The sequence below is a fragment of the Gouania willdenowi genome, chromosome 7 (assembly GCF_900634775.1).
Source record: "Gouania willdenowi chromosome 7, fGouWil2.1, whole genome shotgun sequence".
Lineage (NCBI taxonomy): Eukaryota > Metazoa > Chordata > Actinopteri > Blenniiformes > Gobiesocidae > Gouania > Gouania willdenowi.
This window is the reverse complement of record NC_041050.1, coordinates 9,070,786-9,093,056: the sequence shown is the minus strand read 5'-3', so window position 1 is coordinate 9,093,056 and position 22,271 is coordinate 9,070,786. Positions and strand designations below refer to the sequence as shown.

Genomic DNA, 22,271 nt, shown 5'->3' with positions numbered 1-22,271 from the left:
GTAGTTTTTAGGGTTTTATGATGGTCTTAACTCAATTTTTTTGGGGTTGAAATTTTTTGACTTTATGCCTTACTATAGCCTTACCTCCGACGTTGGGTGAATTTAACATTTTTGCCTTTTTTCGTGCCTTACTGCTCTCTCAGCCCATTTTAAGTATGTGCATTCTATTTCTAGTAGTTTTTAGGGTTTTATGATGGTCTTAACTCAATTTTTTTGGTGGTGAAATTTTTTGACTTTATGCCTTACTATAGCCTTACCTCCGACTATGGGTGAATTTTCTATTTTTGCCTGTTTTCGTGCCTTACAGCATCCTTTGCCCATTTTAAGTATGTGCATTCTATTTCTGGTAGTTTTTAAGATCGAATGATGGTCCTAACTCAATTTTTTTGTTGGTGAAATTTTTTGACTTTATGCCTTATTATAGCCTTACCTCCAACGTTGGGTGAATTTTAGATTTTTTGCCTTTTTTCGTGCCTTACAGCATCCTTTGCCCATTTTAAGTATGTGCATTCTATTTCTAGTAGTTTTTAGGGTTTTATGATGGTCTTAGCTCAATTTTTTTGGTGGTGAAATTTTTTGACTTTATGCCTTTACTATACCCTTCCCTCCGACGTTGGGTGAATTTTTGATTTTTGCCTTTTTTCTTGCCTTACAGCATCCTTTGCCCGTTTTAAGTATGTGCATTCTATTTCTAGTAGTTTTTAAGATCAAATGATGGTCCTAACTCAATTTTTTTGTTGGTGAAATTTTTTGACTTTATGCCTTACTATAGCCTTACCTCCGACGTTGGGTGAATTGTCAATTTTTGCCTGTTTTCTTGCCTTACAGCATCCTTTGCCCGTTTTAAGTATGTGCATTCTATTTCTAGTAGTTTTTAGGGTCTATTGATGATCTGAACTCCATTTTTTTAGGGTTGGAATTTTTTGACTTTATGCCTTACTATAGCCTTACCTCCGACGTTGGGTGAATTGTCAATTTTTGCCTGTTTTCGTGCCTTACAGCATCCTTTGCCCGTTTTAAGTATGTGCATTCTATTTCTAGTAGTTTTTAGGGTCTATTGATGATCTGAACTCCATTTTTTTAGGGTTGGAATTTTTTGACTTTATGCCTTACTATAGCCTTACCTCCGACGTTGGGTGAATTTTTGATTTTTGCCTTTTTTCTTGCCTTACAGCATCCTTTGCCCGTTTTAAGTATGTGCATTCTATTTCTAGTAGTTTTTAGGGTTTTATGATGGTCTTAACTCAATTTTTTTGTTGGTGAAATTTTTTGACTTTATGCCTTACTATAGCCTTACCTCCGACTTTGGGTGAATTTTCTTTTTTTGCCTGTTTTCGTGCCTTACAGCATCCTTTGCCCGTTTTAAGTATGTGCATTCTATTTCTAGTAGTTTTTAGGGTTTTATGATGGTCTTAACTCAATTTTTTTGGGGTTGAAATTTTTTGACTTTATGCCTTACCTCCGACTTTGGGTGAATTTTCTATTTTTGCCTGTTTTCGTGCCTTACAGCATCCTTTGGCCGTTTTAAGTATGTGCATTCTATTTCTAGTAGTTTTTAGGGTTTTATGACGGTCTTAACTCCTTTTTTTTGGAGTTGAAATTTTTTGACTTTATGCCCTCTTATAGCCTTACCTGCGACGTTGGGTGAATTTTTGATTTTCAATTTTTTTGGGGTTGAATTTTTTGACTTTATGCCTTACTATATGGGTGAATTTTTGATTTTTGCCTTTTTTCTTGCCTTACAGCATCCTTTGCCCGTTTTAAGTATGTGCATTCTATTTCTAGTAGTTTTTAGGGTTTTATGATGGTCTTAACTCAATTTTTTTGGGGTTGAAATTTTTTGACTTTATGCCTTTACTATACCCTTACCTCCGACGTTGGGTGAATTTTTGATTTTTGCCTTTTTTCTTGCCTTACAGCATCCTTTGCCCGTTTTAAGTATGTGCATTCTATTTCTAGTAGTTTTTAGGGTTTTATGATGGTCTTAACTCAATTTTTTTGGGGTTGAAATTTTTTGACTTTATGCCTTACCTCCGACTTTGGGTGAATTTTCGATTTTTGCCTGTTTTCGTGCCTTACAGCATCCTTTGGCCGTTTTAAGTATGTGCATTCTATTTCTAGTAGTTTTTAGGATTTTATGACGGTCTTAACTCCTTTTTTTTGTTGGTGAAATTTTTTGACTTTATGCCTTACTATAGCCTTACCTCCGACGTTGGGTGAATTTTCGATTTTTGCCTTTTTTCGTGCCTTACAGCATCCTTTGCCGTTTTAAGTATGTGCATTCTATTTCCAGTAATTTTTAGGGTTTTATGATGGTCTTAACTCAATTTTTTTTGGGGTTGATTTTTTTTGACTTTATGCCTTACTATAGCCTTACCTCCGACGTTGGGTGAATTTTTGATTTTTGCCTTTTTTCTTGCCTTACACTATCCTTTGCCCGTTTTAAGTATGTGCATTCTATTTCTAGTAGTTTTTAATATCGAATGATGGTCCTAACTCAATTTTTTTGATAGTGAAATTTTTTGACTTTATGCCTTACTATAGCCTTACCTCCGACTTTGGGTGAATTTTCTATTTTTGCCTGTTTTCGTGCCTTACAGCATCCTTTGCCCGTTTTAAGTATGTGCATTCTATTTCTAGTAGTTTTTAAGATCAAATGATGGTCCTAACTCAATTTTTTTGTTGGTGAAATTTTTTGACTTTATGCCTTACTATAGCCTTACCTCCGACGTTGGGTGAATTGTCAATTTTTGCCTGTTTTCGTGCCTTACAGCATCCTTTGCCCGTTTTAAGTATGTGCATTCTATTTCTAGTAGTTTTTATGGTTTTATGACGGTCTTAACTCAATTTTTTTGCGGTTGAAATTTTTTGACTTTATGCCTTACTATATAGCCTTACCTCCGACATTGGGTGAATTTTTGATTTTTGCCTTTTTTCTTGCCTTACAGCATCCTTTGCCCATTTTAAGTATGTGCATTCTATTTCTAGTAGTTTTTAAGATCGAATGATGGTCCTAACTCAATTTTTTTGTTGGTGAAATTTTTTGACTTTATGCCTTACTATAGCCTTACCTCCGACGTTGGGTGAATTTTCGATTTTTGCCTTTTTTCGTGCCTTACAGCATCCTTTGCCCGTTTTAAGTATGTGCATTCTATTTCCAGTAATTTTTAGGGTTTTATGATGGTCTTAACTCAATTTTTTTTGGGGTTGAAATTTTTTGACTTTATGCCTTACTATAGCCTTACCTCCGACGTTGGGTGAATTTTTGATTTTTGCCTTTTTTCTTGCCTTACAGCATCCTTTGCCCGTTTTAAGTATGTGCATTCTATTTCTAGTAGTTTTTAGGGTTTTATGATGGTCTTAACTCAATTTTTTTGGGGTTGAAATTTTTTGACTTTATGCCTTACTATAGCCTTACCTCCGACTTTGGGTGAATTTTCTTTTTTTGCCTGTTTTCGTGCCTTACAGCATCCTTTGCCCGTTTTAAGTATGTGCATTATATTTCTAGTAGTTTTTAGGGTTTTATGACGGTCTTAACTCAATTTTTTTGGGGTTGAAATTTTTTGACTTTATGCCTTACTATATGGGTGAATTTTTGATTTTTGCCTTTTTTCTTGCCTTACAGCATCCTTTGCCCGTTTTAAGTATGTGCATTCTATTTCTAGTAGTTTTTAAGATCGAATGATGGTCCTAACTCAATTTTTCTGGGGTTGAAATTTTTTGACTTTATGCCTTACTATATAGCCTTACCTCCGACTATGGGTGAATTTTCTATTTTTGCCTGTTTTCGTGCCTTACAGCATCCTTTGCCCATTTTAAGTATGTGCATTCTATTTCTAGTAGTTTTTAAGATCGAATGATGGTCCTAACTCAATTTTTTTGTTGGTGAAATTTTTTGACTTTATGCCTTACTATACCCTTACCTCCAACGTTGGGTGAATTTTTGATTTTTGCCTTTTTTCTTGCCTTACAGCATCCTTTGCCCGTTTTAAGTATGTGCATTCTATTTCTAGTAGTTTTTAGGGTTTTATGATGGTCTTAACTCAATTTTTTTGTTGGTGAAATTTTTTGACTTTATGCCTTACTATAGCCTTACCTCCGACGTTGGGTGAATTTTCGATTTTTGCCTTTTTTCGTGCCTTACAGCATCCTTTGCCCGTTTTAAGTATGTGCATTCTATTTCCAGTAATTTTTAGGGTTTTATGATGGTCTTAACTCAATTTTTTTTGGGGTTGAATTTTTTTGACTTTATGCCTTACTATAGCCTTACCTCCGACGTTGGGTGAATTTTTGATTTTTGCCTTTTTTCTTGCCTTACAGCATCCTTTGCCCGTTTTAAGTGTGTGCATTCTATTTCTAGTAGTTTTTAAGATCAAATGATGGTCCTAACTCAATTTTTTTTGTTGGTGAAATTTTTTGACTTTATGCCTTACTATAGCCTTACCTCCGACGTTGGGTGAATTGTCAATTTTTGCCTGTTTTCTTGCCTTACAGCATCCTTTGCCCGTTTTAAGTATGTGCATTCTATTTCTAGTAGTTTTTAGGGTCTATTGATGATCTGAACTCCATTTTTTTAGGGTTGGAATTTTTTGACTTTATGCCTTACTATAGCCTTACCTCCGACGTTGGGTGAATTGTCAATTTTTGCCTGTTTTCGTGCCTTACAGCATCCTTTGCCCGTTTTAAGTATGTGCATTCTATTTCTAGTAGTTTTTAGGGTCTATTGATGATCTGAACTCCATTTTTTTAGGGTTGGAATTTTTTGACTTTATGCCTTACTATACCCTTACCTCCGACGTTGGGTGAATTTTTGATTTTTGCCTTTTTTCTTGCCTTACAGCATCCTTTGCCCGTTTTAAGTATGTGCATTCTATTTCTAGTAGTTTTTAGGGTTTTATGATGGTCTTAACTCAATTTTTTTGTTGGTGAAATTTTTTGACTTTATGCCTTACTATAGCCTTACCTCCGACGTTGGGTGAATTTTCGATTTTTGCCTTTTTTCGTGCCTTACAGCATCCTTTGCCCGTTTTAAGTATGTGCATTCTATTTCTAGTAGTTTTTAGGGTCTATTGATGATCTGAACTCCATTTTTTTAGGGTTGGAATTTTTTGACTTTATGCCTTACTATAGCCTTACCTCCGACGTTGGGTGAATTGTCAATTTTTGCCTGTTTTCGTGCCTTACAGCATCCTTTGCCCGTTTTAAGTATGTGCATTCTATTTCTAGTAGTTTTTAAGATCGAATGATGGTCCTAACTCAATTTTTTTGATGGTGAAATTTTTTGACTTTAAGCCTTACTATACCCTTACCTCCGACGTTGGGTGAATTTTTGATTTTTGCCTTTTTTCTTGCCTTACAGCATCCTTTGCCCGTTTTAAGTATGTGCATTCTATTTCTAGTAGTTTTTAGGGTTTTATGATGGTCTTAACTCAATTTTTTTGTTGGTGAAATTTTTTGACTTTATGCCTTACTATAGCCTTACCTCCGACGTTGGGTGAATTTTCGATTTTTGCCTTTTTTCGTGCCTTACAGCATCCTTTGCCCGTTTTAAGTATGTGCATTCTATTTCCAGTAATTTTTAGGGTTTTATGACGGTCTTAACTCAATTTTTTTTGGGGTTGAATTTTTTTGACTTTATGCCTTACTATAGCCTTACCTCCGACGTTGGGTGAATTTTTGATTTTTGCCTTTTTTCTTGCCTTACAGCATCCTTTGCCCGTTTTAAGTATGTGCATTCTATTTCTAGTAGTTTTTAGGGTTTTATGATGGTCTTAACTCAATTTTTTTGGGGTTGAAATTTTTTGACTTTATGCCTTACTATAGCCTTACCTCCGACTTTGGGTGAATTTTCTTTTTTTGCCTGTTTTCGTGCCTTACAGCATCCTTTGCCCGTTTTAAGTATGTGCATTCTATTTCTAGTAGTTTTTAGGGTTTTATGACGGTCTTAACTCAATTTTTTTGGGGTTGAAATTTTTTGACTTTATGCCTTACTATATGGGTGAATTTTTGATTTTTGCCTTTTTTCTTGCCTTACAGCATCCTTTGCCCGTTTTAAGTATGTGCATTCTATTTCTAGTAGTTTTTAGGGTTTTATGATGGTCTTAACTCAATTTTTTTGGGGTTGAAATTTTTTGACTTTATGCCTTTACTATACCCTTACCTCCGACGTTGGGTGAATTTTTGATTTTTGCCTTTTTTCTTGCCTTACAGCATCCTTTGCCCGTTTTAAGTATGTGCATTCTATTTCTAGTAGTTTTTAGGGTTTTATGATGGTCTTAACTCAATTTTTTTGGGGTTGAAATTTTTTGACTTTATGCCTTACTATAGCCTTACCTCCGACTTTGGGTGAATTTTCGATTTTTGCCTGTTTTCGTGCCTTACAGCATCCTTTGGCCGTTTTAAGTATGTGCATTCTATTTCTAGTAGTTTTTAGGATTTTATGACGGTCTTAACTCCTTTTTTTTGTTGGTGAAATTTTTTGACTTTATGCCTTACTATAGCCTTACCTCCGACGTTGGGTGAATTTTCGATTTTTGCCTTTTTTCGTGCCTTACAGCATCCTTTGCCCGTTTTAAGTATGTGCATTCTATTTCCAGTAATTTTTAGGGTTTTATGATGGTCTTAACTCAATTTTTTTTGGGGTTGATTTTTTTTGACTTTATGCCTTACTATAGCCTTACCTCCGACGTTGGGTGAATTTTTGATTTTTGCCTTTTTTCTTGCCTTACACTATCCTTTGCCCGTTTTAAGTATGTGCATTCTATTTCTAGTAGTTTTTAATATCGAATGATGGTCCTAACTCAATTTTTTTGATAGTGAAATTTTTTGACTTTATGCCTTACTATAGCCTTACCTCCGACTTTGGGTGAATTTTCTATTTTTGCCTGTTTTCGTGCCTTACAGCATCCTTTGCCCGTTTTAAGTATGTGCATTCTATTTCTAGTAGTTTTTAAGATCAAATGATGGTCCTAACTCAATTTTTTTGTTGGTGAAATTTTTTGACTTTATGCCTTACTATAGCCTTACCTCCGACGTTGGGTGAATTGTCAATTTTTGCCTGTTTTCGTGCCTTACAGCATCCTTTGCCCGTTTTAAGTATGTGCATTCTATTTCTAGTAGTTTTTATGGTTTTATGACGGTCTTAACTCAATTTTTTTGCGGTTGAAATTTTTTGACTTTATGCCTTACTATATAGCCTTACATCCGACATTGGGTGAATTTTTGATTTTTGCCTTTTTTCTTGCCTTACAGCATCCTTTGCCCATTTTAAGTATGTGCATTCTATTTCTAGTAGTTTTTAAGATCGAATGATGGTCCTAACTCAATTTTTTTGTTGGTGAAATTTTTTGACTTTATGCCTTACTATAGCCTTACCTCCGACGTTGGGTGAATGTTCGATTTTTGCCTTTTTTCGTGCCTTACAGCATCCTTTGCCCGTTTTAAGTATGTGCATTCTATTTCCAGTAATTTTTAGGGTCTAATGATGGTCTTAACTCAATTTTTTTTCGGGTTGAAATTTTTTGACTTTATGCCTTACTATAGCCTTACCTCTGACGTTGGGTGAATTTAACATTTTTGCCTTTTTTTGTGCCTTACTGCTCTCTCAGCCCGTTTTAAGTATGTGCATTCTATTTCTAGTAGTTTTTAGGGTCTAATGATGGTCTTAACTCAATTTTTTTGGGGCTGAAATTTTTTGACTTTATGCCTTACTATAGCCTTACCTCCGACTTTGGGTGAATTTTCTTTTTTTGCCTGTTTTCGTGCCTTACAGCATCCTTTGCCCGTTTTAAGTATGTGCATTCTATTTCTAGTAGTTTTTAGGGTTTTATGACGGTCTTAACTCAATTTTTTTGGGGTTGAAATTTTTTGACTTTATGCCTTACTATATGGGTGAATTTTTGATTTTTGCCTTTTTTCTTGCCTTACAGCATCCTTTGCCCGTTTTAAGTATGTGCATTCTATTTCTAGTAGTTTTTAAGATCGAATGATGGTCCTAACTCAATTTTTCTGGGGTTGAAATTTTTTGACTTTATGCCTTACTATATAGCCTTACCTCCGACTATGGGTGAATTTTCTATTTTTGCCTGTTTTCGTGCCTTACAGCATCCTTTGCCCATTTTAAGTATGTGCATTCTATTTCTAGTAGTTTTTAAGATCGAATGATGGTCCTAACTCAATTTTTTTGTTGGTGAAATTTTTTGACTTTATGCCTTACTATACCCTTACCTCCAACGTTGGGTGAATTTTTGATTTTTGCCTTTTTTCTTGCCTTACAGCATCCTTTGCCCGTTTTAAGTATGTGCATTCTATTTCTAGTAGTTTTTAGGGTTTTATGATGGTCTTAACTCAATTTTTTTGTTGGTGAAATTTTTTGACTTTATGCCTTACTATAGCCTTACCTCCGACGTTGGGTGAATTTTCGATTTTTGCCTTTTTTCGTGCCTTACAGCATCCTTTGCCCGTTTTAAGTATGTGCATTCTATTTCCAGTAATTTTTAGGGTTTTATGATGGTCTTAACTCAATTTTTTTGGGGTTGAATTTTTTTGACTTTATGCCTTACTATAGCCTTACCTCCGACGTTGGGTGAATTTTTGATTTTTGCCTTTTTTCTTGCCTTACAGCATCCTTTGCCCGTTTTAAGTATGTGCATTCTATTTCTAGTAGTTTTTAAGATCAAATGATGGTCCTAACTCAATTTTTTTGTTGGTGAAATTTTTTGACTTTATGCCTTACTATAGCCTTACCTCCGACGTTGGGTGAATTGTCAATTTTTGCCTGTTTTCGTGCCTTACAGCAACCTTTGCCCGTTTTAAGTATGTGCATTCTATTTCTAGTAGTTTTTAGGGTCTATTGATGATCTGAACTCCATTTTTTTAGGGTTGGAATTTTTTGACTTTATGCCTTACTATAGCCTTACCTCCGACGTTGGGTGAATTGTCAATTTTTGCCTGTTTTCGTGCCTTTCAGCATCCTTTGCCCGTTTTAAGTATGTGCATTCTATTTCTAGTAGTTTTTAGGGTCTATTGATGATCTGAACTCCATTTTTTTAGGGTTGGAATTTTTTGACTTTATGCCTTACTATACCCTTACCTCCGACGTTGGGTGAATTTTTGATTTTTGCCTTTTTTCTTGCCTTACAGCATCCTTTGCCCGTTTTAAGTATGTGCATTCTATTTCCAGCAATTTTTTGGGTTTTATGATGGTCTTAACTCAATTTTTTTGTTGGTGAAATTTTTTGACTTTATGCCTTACTATAGCCTTACCTCCGACGTTGGGTGAATTTTCGATTTTTGCCTTTTTTCGTGTCTTACAGCATCCTTTGCCCGTTTTAAGTATGTGCATTCTATTTCCAGTAATTTTTAGGGTTTTATGATGGTCTTAACTCAATTTTTTTTGGGGTTGAATTTTTTTGACTTCATGCCTTACTATAGCCTTACCTCCGACTTTGGGTGAATTTTCTTTTTTTGCCTGTTTTCGTGCCTTACAGCATCCTTTGCCCGTTTTAAGTATGTGCATTCTATTTCTAGTAGTTTTTAGGGTTTTATGACGGTCTTAACTCAATTTTTTTGGGGTTGAAATTTTTTGACTTTATGCCTTACTATATGGGTGAATTTTTGATTTTTGCCTTTTTTCTTGCCTTACAGCATCCTTTGCCCGTTTTAAGTATGTGCATTCTATTTCTAGTAGTTTTTAAGATCGAATGATGGTCCTAACTCAATTTTTTTGGGGTTGAAATTTTTTGACTTTATGCCTTACTATAGCCTTACCTCCGACTATGGGTGAATTTTCTATTTTTGCCTGTTTTCGTGCCTTACAGCATCCTTTGCCCGTTTTAAGTATGTGCATTCTATTTCTAGTAGTTTTTAGGGTTTTATGATGGTCTTAACTCAATTTTTTTGGGGTTGAAATTTTTTGACTTTATGCCTTAGTATAGCCTTACCTCCGACGTTGGGTGAATTGTCAATTTTTGCCTGTTTTCGTGCCTTACAGCATCCTTTGCCCGTTTTAAGTATGTGCATTCTATTTCTAGTAGTTTTTAGGGTCTATTGATGATCTGAACTCCATTTTTTTAGGGTTGGAATTTTTTGACTTTATGCCTTACTATACCCTTACCTCCGACGTTGGGTGAATTTTTGATTTTTGCCTTTTTTCTTGCCTTACAGCATCCATTGCCCGTTTTAAGTATGTGCATTCTATTTCTAGTAGTTTTTAAGATCGAATGATGGTCCTAACTCAATTTTTTTGATGGTGAAATTTTTTGACTTTATGCCTTACTATACCCTTACCTCCGACGTTGGGTGAATTTTTGATTTTTGCCTTTTTTCTTGCCTTACAGCATCCTTTGCCCGTTTTAAGTATGTGCATTCTATTTCTAGTAGTTTTTAGGGTTTTATGATGGTCTTAACTCAATTTTTTTGTTGGTGAAATTTTTTGACTTTATGCCTTACTATAGCCTTACCTCCGACGTTGGGTGAATTTTCGATTTTTGCCTTTTTTCGTGCCTTACAGCATCCTTTGCCCGTTTTAAGTATGTGCATTCTATTTCCAGTAATTTTTAGGGTTTTATGATGGTCTTAACTCAATTTTTTTTGGGGTTGAATTTTTTTGACTTTATGCCTTACTATAGCCTTACCTCCGACGTTGGGTGAATTTTTGATTTTTGCCTTTTTTCTTGCCTTACAGCATCCTTTGCCCGTTTTAAGTATGTGCATTCTATTTCTAGTAGTTTTTAGGGTTTTATGATGGTCTTAACTCAATTTTTTTGGGGTTGAAATTTTTTGACTTTATGCCTTACTATATACCCTTACCTCCGACGTTGGGTGAATTTTTGATTTTTGCCTTTTTTCTTGCCTTACAGCATCCTTTGCCCGTTTTAAGTATGTGCATTCTATTTCTAGTAGTTTTTAGGGTTTTATGATGGTCTTAACTCAATTTTTTTGGGGTTGAAATTTTTTGACTTTATGCCTTACTATAGCCTTACCTCCGACTTTGGGTGAATTTTCTTTTTTTGCCTGTTTTCGTGCCTTACAGCATCCTTTGCCCGTTTTAAGTATGTGCATTCTATTTCTAGTAGTTTTTAGGGTTTTATGACGGTCTTAACTCAATTTTTTTGGGGTTGAAATTTTTTGACTTTATGCCTTACTATATGGGTGAATTTTTGATTTTTGCCTTTTTTCTTGCCTTACAGCATCCTTTGCCCGTTTTAAGTATGTGCATTCTATTTCTAGTAGTTTTTAGGGTCTATTGATGATCTGAACTCCATTTTTTTAGGGTTGGAATTTTTTGACTTTATGCCTTACTATAGCCTTACCTCCGACTTTGGGTGAATTTTTGATTTTGGCCTTTTTTCTTGCCTTACAGCATCCATTGCCCGTTTTAAGTATGTGCATTCTATTTCTAGTAGTTTTTAAGATCGAATGATGGTCCTAACTCAATTTTTTTGATGGTGAAATTTTTTGACTTTATGCCTTACCTCCGACGTTGGGTGAATTTAACATTTTTGCCTTTTTTCTTGCCTTACAGCATCCTTTGCCCGTTTTAAGTATGTGCATTCTATTTCTAGTAGTTTTTAAGATCGAATGATGGTCCTAACTCAATTTTTTTGGGGTTGAAATTTTTTGACGTTATGCCTTACTATAGCCTTACCTCCAACGTTGGGTGAATTTTTGATTTTTGCCTTTTTTCTTGCCTTACAGCATCCTTTGCCCGTTTTAAGTATGTGCATTCTATTTCTAGTAGTTTTTAGGGTTTTATGATGGTCTTAACTCAATTTTTTTGGGGTTGAAATTTTTTGACTTTATGCCCTCTTATAGCCTTACCTGCGACGTTGGGTGAATTTTTGATTTTTGCCTTTTTTCTTGCCTTACAGCATCCTTTGCCCATTTTAAGTATGTGCATTCTATTTCTAGTAGTTTTTAGGGTTTTATGATGGTCTTAACTCAATATTTTTGGGGTTGAAATTTTTTGACTTTATGCCTTACTATAGCCTTACCTCCGACTATGGGTGAATTTTCTATTTTTGCCTGTTTTTGTGCCTTACAGCATCCTTTGCCCGTTTTAAGTATGTGCATTCTATTTCTAGTAGTTTTTAGGGTTTTATGATGGTCTTAACTCAATTTTTTTAGGGTTGAAATTTTTTGACTTTATGCCTTTACTATAGCCTTACCTCCGACTGTGGGTGAATTTTCTATTTTTGCCTGTTTTCCGTGCCGTACAGCATCCTTTGCCCGTTTTTAAGTATGTGCATTCTATTTCTAGTAGTTTTTAGGGTCTAATGATGGTCTTAACTCAATTTTTTTTGGGTTGAAATTTTTTGACTTTATGCCTTACTATAGCCTTACCTCCGACGTTGGTTGAATTTTGATTTTTTGCCTTTTTTTCTTGCCTTACAGCATCCTTTGCCCGTTTTAAGTATGTGCATTCTATTTCTAGTAGTTTTAGGGTTTTATGATGGTCTTTAAACTCAATTTTTTTGGGGTTGAAATTTTTTGACTTTATGCTTTACTATACCTTACCTCTGACGTTGGGTGAATTTTGATTTTTGCCTTTTTTCTTGCCTTACAGCATCCTTTGCCCGTTTTAAGTATGTGCATTCTATTTCTAGTAGTTTTTAGGGTTTTATGATGGTCTTAACTCAATTTTTTTGGGGTTGAAATTTTTTGACTTTATGCCTTACTATAAGCCTTACCTCCGACTTTGGGTGAATTTTCGATTTTTGCCTGTTTTCGTGCCTTACAGCATCCTTTGGCCGTTTTAAGTATGTGCATTCTATTTCTAGTAGTTTTTAGGATTTTATGACGGTCTTAACTCCTTTTTTTTGGAGTTGAAATTTTTTGACTTTATGCCCTCTTATAGCCTTACCTCCGACTTTGGGTGAATTTTCTATTTTTGCCTGTTTTCGTGCCTTACAGCATCCTTTGCCCGTTTTAAGTATGTGCATTCTATTTCTAGTAGTTTTTAGGGTTTTATGATGGTCTTAACTCAATTTTTTTGGGGTTGAAATTTTTTGACTTTATGCCTTTACTATACCCTTACCTCCGACGTTGGGTGAATTTTGATTTTTGCCTTTTTTCATGCCTTAACAGCATCCTTTGCCCGTTTTAAAGTACTGTGCATTCTATTTCTAGTAGTTTTTAGGGTTTTATGATGGTCTTAACTCAATTTTTTTGTTGGTGAAAATTTTTGGACTTGTATGCCTTACTATAGCCTTACCTCCGACGTGGGTGAATTTTCGATTTTTGCCTTTTTTTCGTGCCTTACAGCATCCTTTGCCCGTTTTAAGTATGTGCATTCTATTTCCAGTAATTTTAGGGTTTATGATGGTCTTAACTCAATTTTTTTTGGGTTGATTTTTTTTGACTTTATGCCTTACTATAGCCTTACCTCCGACGTTGGGTGAATTTTTGATTTTTGCCTTTTTTGCCCATTTTAAGTATGTGCATTCTATTTCTAGTAGTTTTAATACGAATGATGGTCCTAACTCAATTTTTTTGATAGTGAATTTTTTGACTTTATGCCTTACTATAACCAAAGCTAGCACCCGGTTCGGTTGGAATATTTTAAAATGCCTGACTTTGCTTTTCCTCACCCCAATTCTAGTAGGTATAATAAAGTGTACTAACGTACTAGTATGCCAAAGTTAAGTACATATACTCTCGAATGCTCCAACAGCTTTCCATAACAGTGTGCATGTGTGCATAAAGCAAGGCAGGCACATTTATTTCTAAAGCACATTCCATACACAAGGCAATTCAATGTGCTTTACATGCAACGGAAAACATTTAACAAGTTCAAAAATCTCATTTAATCAGCAGTAAAAACATTTAAAATCACTAGTAAAAATATTTATTTATTTTAAATCACCCTCTCAGTCATATGCACTTGGATTTGAAACCATACCTTCACATTCTGGGACACGTCCATCCCAGCCTTCACTCCTGCAGCGTCGGGTTGCTTTCCCAACGAGAATGTACCTGGTGAATTAAGACAGGCCCATGGTCAGTGAGTGCAGTGCGGGTGTAGATGATGAAGAGTTGGAACAGTCTCACCCTTCGTCACACACTGCTGTAGCTGTGTCACCAAACTGGACTCCAGAATACATGAACTGTCCGTTTAAGATCTGTCCTGCAGAGCCACAGAGCCTCCCTTTGGACACACATACAGGGAAAGGCTTCATCTCATGGATTTACAAACGCTTCAGTTTCATTGTTTGTTTCAGTCTAACAAGAAAAATATTCAAATATGAATCACAATTTAAAAATATATAACAAGACTGAAACAGGCAGAAGCAAAAAAGAAAAATGCTTACATGCCCAACATAAGGTTACTTTACCTTTCTCAAATAATACACACAAAAGACATGCAAGCATTCAACAAGTTCATTTGAGTTGCCTTTTTCAAATAATATATGTATACAACATTTTTAAAAAGAACACTTTATACTCTTACAAACATTTCTACTGCTTCACATAACTAAATTATATTGTGACATTTTCTTTTTGAAAATAAACTGTCACTTATTTTTATTTCTCAACTTTGTTTTACTTCTAATCTTACTTTTGGTCAAATAAACAGAAATTGATCTTAGACCAGTGTTTTCTCAAATGGCGGTACGTATACCCCTAGGGGTACGCGATGGTACGACAGGGGGTATTTGAGAGATAGTAAGAAATTAACAAATAAAGTGTCTTAGATCCACCCCAGGAGTAAGATGAGCAGAAATGATAAAAAAAAAAAATTATAGAAATAAATCTATTCAGGAGTCACTAAATCATTGTTTTTCAACCTTGGGGTTGGGACCCCCTGTGGGGTCACCTGAAATTTCTCAATTTTTCTTTTTTTTAATGAAAACCACAATCTTAAACAACTGCATTTCTAAACTTTCACTTTCTGAACTGTAAATCTAGTTGAACTAAAATGTAGTTAAAAGAAAAAAATAAATAAATCAAACATTCTAGAAAAAAATAAAATGTCTTTGGGGTCACCAGAAATTCTTGATATCAAAATGGGGTCACGATTCAAAAAAGATTTGGAACCACTGCACTAAATACTGTTTCATTCTACTCATTAATAAAATGAGATTATTTAAAATGTGTGTTATCACTCCATCATTATGCTCTACAGTTGTTTTTACATGGTTTTCTAAGCAAAGTGTTGTAGTCGGACAAAAAGGGGGGACATGGATTCAGAAATAAGAGAAAGTTGTAGAACCACTGGATTAGGCTGTATTTTCTAGTCTGTAGATGGAATTATTTTTTTATTCTTCACATTTACTTTAACTTTGAACACACTCAGTACACCACTAAGGGTTGCTAAAACAGCTCTAAGCTCAGCCTACACGTCATTCGTCTTTGGAGATGTGGTTATTGACCGATTGAGACTAGACCAATACATCAAATGTCCTCACGTTCACACGTCATCTTCAGCGGGCTCCACTCTCCATCCTCACAGCGCCGTGAGATGCTGCCGCCTGCCGGTTTGTATCCAACAGGACAGGTGTAGTAGACTTTGTCGCCGCTGGAGAAAAATGTCTTTGTGATGTACTTCTCATCGAGTTCAGCGTTTCCGTTGTAAAACTTTGACGGCATGCCACAGCTACCTGTGAGTCCAAGGTCAAACACAAGGACTTCAATGGAAGGCTGTTTGATGTCACGGATATCACATTAATGCACAAACATAGTTCACCCGTTAATATCTACCATCCCGTTTCTAAGCGTTTATGCGAGTGTGTGTGCGTTTGTTAGTGTGTGCGTGCGCATTTGTGTGTGACGTTCGTACCAAGACTAATAATAAATAAAGTGATTTATGGCATTTTTATATAAATTTAGTTGACCTTTTTAGCCGTAAAAACTAAAAACTGCACAAAATGTCCCTTTTTCTTTGCTGATTATACTGTATGGTACTGTGCTACTAATGGGAGTAGTATCCAGCTGCAGGCCCAGAGCAGAAGCCCCTGATGGGACACAAGCCCCTGGCTGGACGGACGTGACGTAGAATACCAGTAACCCTATCCACCGTTATGGCAACTTTGCAATACTTACCTTTCTTTTTTACTAAACCTAACCGCTTCCACTTCCTGGCTAAATTCAAGGTTTGTTGCATTGAAAAATAGCTTCCGCTGTCACGTCAGGAGCACTTCCGTCCAGCCAGGGGCACATCCGCCCAGTCAGAGGCTTGTGTCCCATTAGGGGCTTCTGCTCCGGGGCTGCAGCTGGATACTATTGACTGATGGACAGCATTATGCCTGAGTGTGACCTTTCCATAGAGCCCAAGATCATGACTGTATGCCAAACTATTCAAAAGTTATAGCTGCTTTAGTGTCCGTGATGCCAAATGTGCCACTTGGAGACGCCTGGACATTGCCAGTTAAAAAATAGCGTTAGAATCCTCAAAATGATATTTAATGATTTTTTGTGTGTGTGTAGGTAGCACCTTTACTCTGCTCTCATTGGTTTTCAAGCTAATACACATAACGCAATTTGAACTGTTCATGATAAAATAAGCCAGGCGAGGATGTAAACGTAGCATTTTTACCAGGTGGAGCTGTGGTAACATTGGGAGTAAGAAGACATTGAGGAGGCAGAGGCTCCCATTGGCCATCAGCTCCACACGTGATCAGCTGTTCTCCTACTAACTGGAAGCCCTGATCACAGGTGACGGTCAGGTTGTCTCCAGGCTGGTGAACAGAGACCTCTGGCTGCACAGAGTTAGCTACAGTCGGGGTGGAGCAGGTGGTCTCTCCCTCTGCTGGAGATAAAACAGCAACACTTTTTTATTTTAAACTGTAGATTACCATCATTACAGCTGCTTGTCTGTGAGCTACACTTTACAGTAATCCATGATTAGTGGATACAAACTGTCAGCATTTTAAAGATGGTGAAACAAAACAAATATTAAGGCTTTTTTTTTAAACTTTTTGGGGCCCATCTATAAAGTCAGCAAAATGTTGGTCCATTGTATGAATCTGTGATAACCACATTTATTTAACTGAATAATATCCACTGTTATGCAGGAAGTTTATCATAATTTGTGCCATAATATATAAGCATCTTAAAGATGTAAATCCTTCTTTTAATTAGAAATAAAACAGGTTAAAAGTGACCAAAAATGGTGAAACAGGATTTGCCAAAGTGGCCAAAAATGGACAGAAAAAGAAGTAAAAAGGGTTCAAGTGTCAATATTGGCTTAAAAGTGGCAGAAAAAAAGGGGGCGGGCTAAATGTAATTTTAAAAAGTAGGAACAATTAGTTTAAACTGTCAAATAATGGGCATGACAAATCGTGAAAGTGGTTAAATTGTCAAAAATAAGCATGAAATATGGTGAAAAGAGGTTAAAAGCGTCAATATTGGATCAACATGTGTGACATTAAGTGGGAAAAGTGGTGGAAAGGGTTTATACGTGTCTAACATTTATGGAAAGTTGAAAAAATGTGCAGAAAAGTCATTGAAATTAGATAAAGTGGCAGAAATGTAGCAAAAATGCAATATTAAGAGCAAAAATATGGCAAGTTTGGTGTTGTTGCAGAAAAAGGGTAGAAATAAGCCAAAAAAATGGTTCAAATTATTCAAAATATTTTCTTAGTTTCTTGAAGGCGCCTGGCGACCCCCTCCCAGTGTCTCGCGACCCCAAATGGGGTCCTGACTCCAAGGTTGAGAACCCCTGCTTTGCACAGTCATCGTTTACTTGAATATGTTTAATTAACCTACTTTTTTTGGCCTCAAGTTGCACAACTATACATTAGATTTGTCACGTCTCCAGGTTTGAATGAGGGAATTAAAGGAAGCCTGTGACTCACTTTTGTTGCCCACACACACACACACACACACACACCTAAACGTAACATAGTTAAACCCAATCATACCCCTTTAGTCAACTGCAATACTCACCAACACAGGATGGAAATTTACCAGTCCATCCAGACCTCTGACAAATGGTGTAGTTCAAGCCTTTACATTTGTACCTGTGGACCAAGATGACGTCATAATCATATACACTGTTTTAATTTTTTTTTTTTTTTAAGTTTTTAAGTGTGTTGCCGTTTGAATTTCTTCAGCTCACCCTTTGTCGCACACGGCATAAACCTTTGCACCGATAAATGGTTCTCCTTCATATCGAAACTCTCCGTTTGGTAGATCGCTGACCCTGCCACACGACTTTTCTGTGGGAATTAAGACACGGGATAGAAAACAAACAAACAAGCAGAATCAATTATTTTTAACCACATTTTATGGCACAAACAGATGCATTTTCAAAAAAAAAAAAAAAAAAAAAACACAAGTCTGTAAACCATGAATAGCAACAGCAATCTTTGAGTTACATTTTTCATGATTCTTAATGTGTAATTAGATCCATGTTTTAAGTTTAACTGTATACTGGTTTGTATGGTTAACCTCCCCAGTACAAGAAAAGAAAGATCAGAACAAATGCTAATATTTGTATTCATCCAAGTTGTCTAAAAACATTGTTTTTATTCAGTAAAATCTCACTAATAAGTAAAGAACATAAATACAGTACATATGAAAGTAGAAATGCACAGAACAACTTTCTGTAACACGTTTTAATACAAGACACAATAAAAAAAAATAAAATGCAATGGTATAAAAAGGATTATTAAAATATACCAAAGTCGTTATTTTACAATAAATGCGGCTTTTGTTTGAATTTTTAACACATCTTTCTAATAAAAAGAGGAAAAATGTGGATTTGTTTTCAAAATTTCAAGAACTATGAAATCTTTGACAAAGAAAATCATCTTTTCCATTCAGGCGTTTTAAGCAACTATTGAGAACTTGAACTATTGAAAATAATTTTTAGAATATCTTAATCTTATTGGTTTCAAATTATTAATATACTGAGACTTTGTTGTCTCAATGGTATGGGGCATTATATATAAAGTTGTGCATGTTAAAAACAAACATTTGGCAATAAACCAAGCTTAACAAACATGTGATTTTTTTTTTTTTACGTTACTTTTGACCAGATTTACAGCAATATTTGTGACATTTTGTTACATTTCTTTTCTCGTAAAAATATGTCAATGTTAAATGTAAATCTAAATGTCATGGGAGAACTAAATATTTACCCAAAATATATAAGGTCATTCCGGAGAATTTGCATAAATATTTAGTGTCACCCTTAACATTTAGAGTTTACATTTATATTTAGTCAAAATATTTAACATTTGGATTTATATTTAACATTTACATTTAAGGTTTATATGTAAAATTTAGCATTTCGATTTAAAAATAAGATTTACATTTCAATTTAAGATTTACATTATATTTTACAAGAGACAAATCTCACAAGTAATGCTGTAAATCTGGTCAAAAGTAACGAAAAAAATTCACATACATTTTTTAAACGTGGTTTGTTGCTAAATGTAGCAAAAAGTTGCTGTATGTGCAACTATACGGCACCCCATAAAATGGGACCAGTATAAATAAGTTGTAAATGTTAAACATGTTAAATGTTGAATCTAAATGTCAATGGGTGAAACTAAATATTTACTTAATATGCAAATTCACCCAAAATATCATTCAGGTGAATTTGCATAAATATTTAGTGCCACCCTTGACATTTAAATTTAGATTTAACATTTAGATATATATATATATATATATATATTTTTTTTTTTTTTTTTACTTGTCTGCACATTTCAATTTATATTTAACATTCATGTTTAGTTTTATTATTCAACATTTGAATTTATATTTATCATTTAAGATTTATATTTAACTTTTAGATTTAGATTTAACATTTACATTATATTTTTACGAGAGAAAAATCTCACAAAGTATTGCTGTAAATCTGGTCAAAAGAAACACAAACGTTTTTTAAACGTGGTTTGTTGCTAAATGTAGCAAAAGGTTGCTGTTTATTTTAGCACACCATACAATGAGACCAGAATATATAAATGATAAAAACATCAAGGACAAAAAAGAGATGAACTACAACCAAGCGCATTACAATCCTCTAATGAATTAGCGATTGTCTATATATTATCTTCCAACACTTACTGCGACACCTGAGGCTCAGTTTGTTCCACAGTCCATCGGTGCACAGCACATAATGGCTGCCGTCGATCGGGGTGAAATCTTGGGCACAGTCGTAGGAAACCTTGTCCCCGCTGCGGAACCACTGTCTGCCCCTGAACATCTCATCCAGTGTGACGTTCAGGTGCTGGTACTGGGGTGGGGCGGGGCAGGACTGGAGACCCTCACCTGTTTAGTGTCATTTAGTTATTAAATAGAAATATATCATATATGTTTGTCTATAGTTAATGTTTACCAGATCTCAGTGAGACGAAGGTCAACAGGAGAGTCCAGAAGGTCCTCATGATGATGACGATCAGTCAGGAACTCCTCAGTAATGAGAGCAGCAGCTTCAGCTGGAGCTTTATATAAACACACACACACACGCACGCACGCACGCACGCGCGCACACACACACACACACACACACTGGAGCCACTAAATCACTTCTTTTCAACCTTGGGTTCAGGACCCCATGTGTGGTCGCCTGAAATTTCTGGAAAATGTAAATAGATTTTTGAAATTGTTATTTTTATTGTTTTTAATAAAAACAACACAACTGCATTCACTTTGTGAAATATAAATGTAGTTAAACTGAAATGCAATAAAACAACAATAAACTATAAATATGAGCTCAAACATGATAAAAAAAAATAAATAAATGTCTTTAGGGTCACCAGAAATTCCTGATATCAAAATGGGGTCACGATTAAAAAAAGGTTGGGAACCGCTGCACGAAATACTCTTTCTTTACACTTATTTACTAAACAGATTTTTAAAAATCACTCATTCCATCATTATGCTCTATAGTTGGTTTTAAATAGTTTTCTAAGCACAATGTTGTAGTCAGACAAAGGGGGTATTTACCAATGTAATACTTGGATTCAGAAATAAGAAAAAAGTGGTACTTGAGCCATAAAAAGAGAAAAACTGGTGTAAAAAAGTACTGATATATCCTACACAAGTAGAAGTTACTTGATTGAAATTGTACTTAAGTACAAGTAAGTCATACAGACAATCCCAAAATTATTCATACCCCTGGCATATTTTGACTTAGTTACTTTTATTCAACCAGCAAGTTTTTTCTTGATTGAAATTGACACAGGTGTCACCCAAAAGATAATGTACAAGAGACATCATTGTGGAAAAAAAAAATCCTAGCTTTTATTCACATTTAAATAAAAAGTGTCATGTTCAAAATTATTATTATTCATACCCTTCTCAATAATTAATAGAAAAGCCTATTTTGACTATTACAGCAATCACACACTTATAATTGTTGACCAGCTTTGTGCTGGTGTTCACTGTCTGCTAACCATTTCTTCACCACTTTTGGGCCGTTGTCATGCTGACATGTCCACTGGTGCCCAAGGCCAAATTTATTTGCAGACTGCTTGATGTCGTTGTTGAGAATCTTGATGAATTGCTCTTTTTTCATGATGCCGTTTACTGTGATTAGGTTCCCTGGTCCATTGGCTGAAAAACACCCCTAAAGTATTAGGTCTCCACCACCATATTTGACAGTGGGGACAGTGTTCTTAGGGTTGAAGGCTTCTCCTTTTCTACGCCAAATGAAGGACACATCATTGAGGCTAAACAATTCTATTTTTGTTTCATCTGACCATAAAACAGTAGACCAGAAGTCATCTTCTTTGTCCAGATGAGCCTTTACGAAGGCCAAACGGGCTTTTGTGTGCCTTATCTGTCTGCCTTGAGATGTTGCCACAAGCAGAGCTCAGATTCACCAGAATGACCTTGGTGGTGATCCTTGGATTCTTTTTCACCTCTCTCACTATCCTCCTGGCCAGCGCAGGTGTCACTTTTGGCTTCCGACCACATCCGCTGAGATTTTCCACAGTGTGGAACGTCTTGTGTTTTTTAATAATACTTTGCACTGTAGCCACTGGAACTTGAAAACATTTCGATTTGGCCTTATAGCCCTTTCCTGATTTGTGAGCAGCCACAATGCACAGCCGCAGGTCCTCATTGAACTCCTTTGTCTTCTTAGCCATGACTGTCCACAAATCAACCATTTTTCACCTGTTGAGTTGATTAAACAGCTGTTTTCCAATGAATCAGGGTGATTAGGATGCTTTAGAACAGCTTGGAATGGTGTAGAACTTTGGATTTTCCCATACACTGACAAGTTGCAAAGGGTATGAATAATTTTGGACATGCCACTTTTTGTTCAAATGTAAATAAAAGCTAGGAATATTTTTTTTCCACACTGATGTCTCTTT

At 35.5% G+C, this 22,271-nt stretch overlaps 1 protein-coding gene across 1 annotated transcript; it reads right to left on the bottom strand.

Moving 5' to 3' along the window:
- Positions 1–13,868: 13,868 nt before the first annotated feature.
- On the bottom strand, positions 13,869–20,410 carry LOC114466575 (membrane cofactor protein-like). Its single transcript, XM_028452114.1, has 8 exons — positions 20,288–20,410; positions 20,017–20,220; positions 18,059–18,158; positions 17,887–17,960; positions 16,535–16,747; positions 15,408–15,599; positions 14,050–14,146; positions 13,869–13,974 (listed from the first exon to the last, which is right to left on the bottom strand). Exons 1-8 carry the CDS (start codon positions 20,334–20,336, stop codon positions 13,869–13,871), a joined length of 1,035 nt encoding a protein of 344 aa, XP_028307915.1. The 5' UTR covers positions 20,337–20,410.
- Between the last annotated feature and the right edge of the window lie 1,861 nt (positions 20,411–22,271).

Excerpts from the sequence above, each read along its gene's own strand:
- LOC114466575 (XM_028452114.1), bottom strand. The coding sequence starts at position 20,336 with ATGAGGACCTTCTGGACTCTCCTGTTGACCTTCGTCTCACTGAGATCT. Across the intron at positions 15,600-16,534 it reads TGTTACCACAGCTCCACCTG|GTAGCTGTGGCATGCCGTCA; the intron begins GTAAAAATGCTA and ends TTGGACTCACAG. Across the intron at positions 13,975-14,049 it reads ACAGCAGTGTGTGACGAAGG|GTACATTCTCGTTGGGAAAG; the intron begins GTGAGACTGTTC and ends TTAATTCACCAG.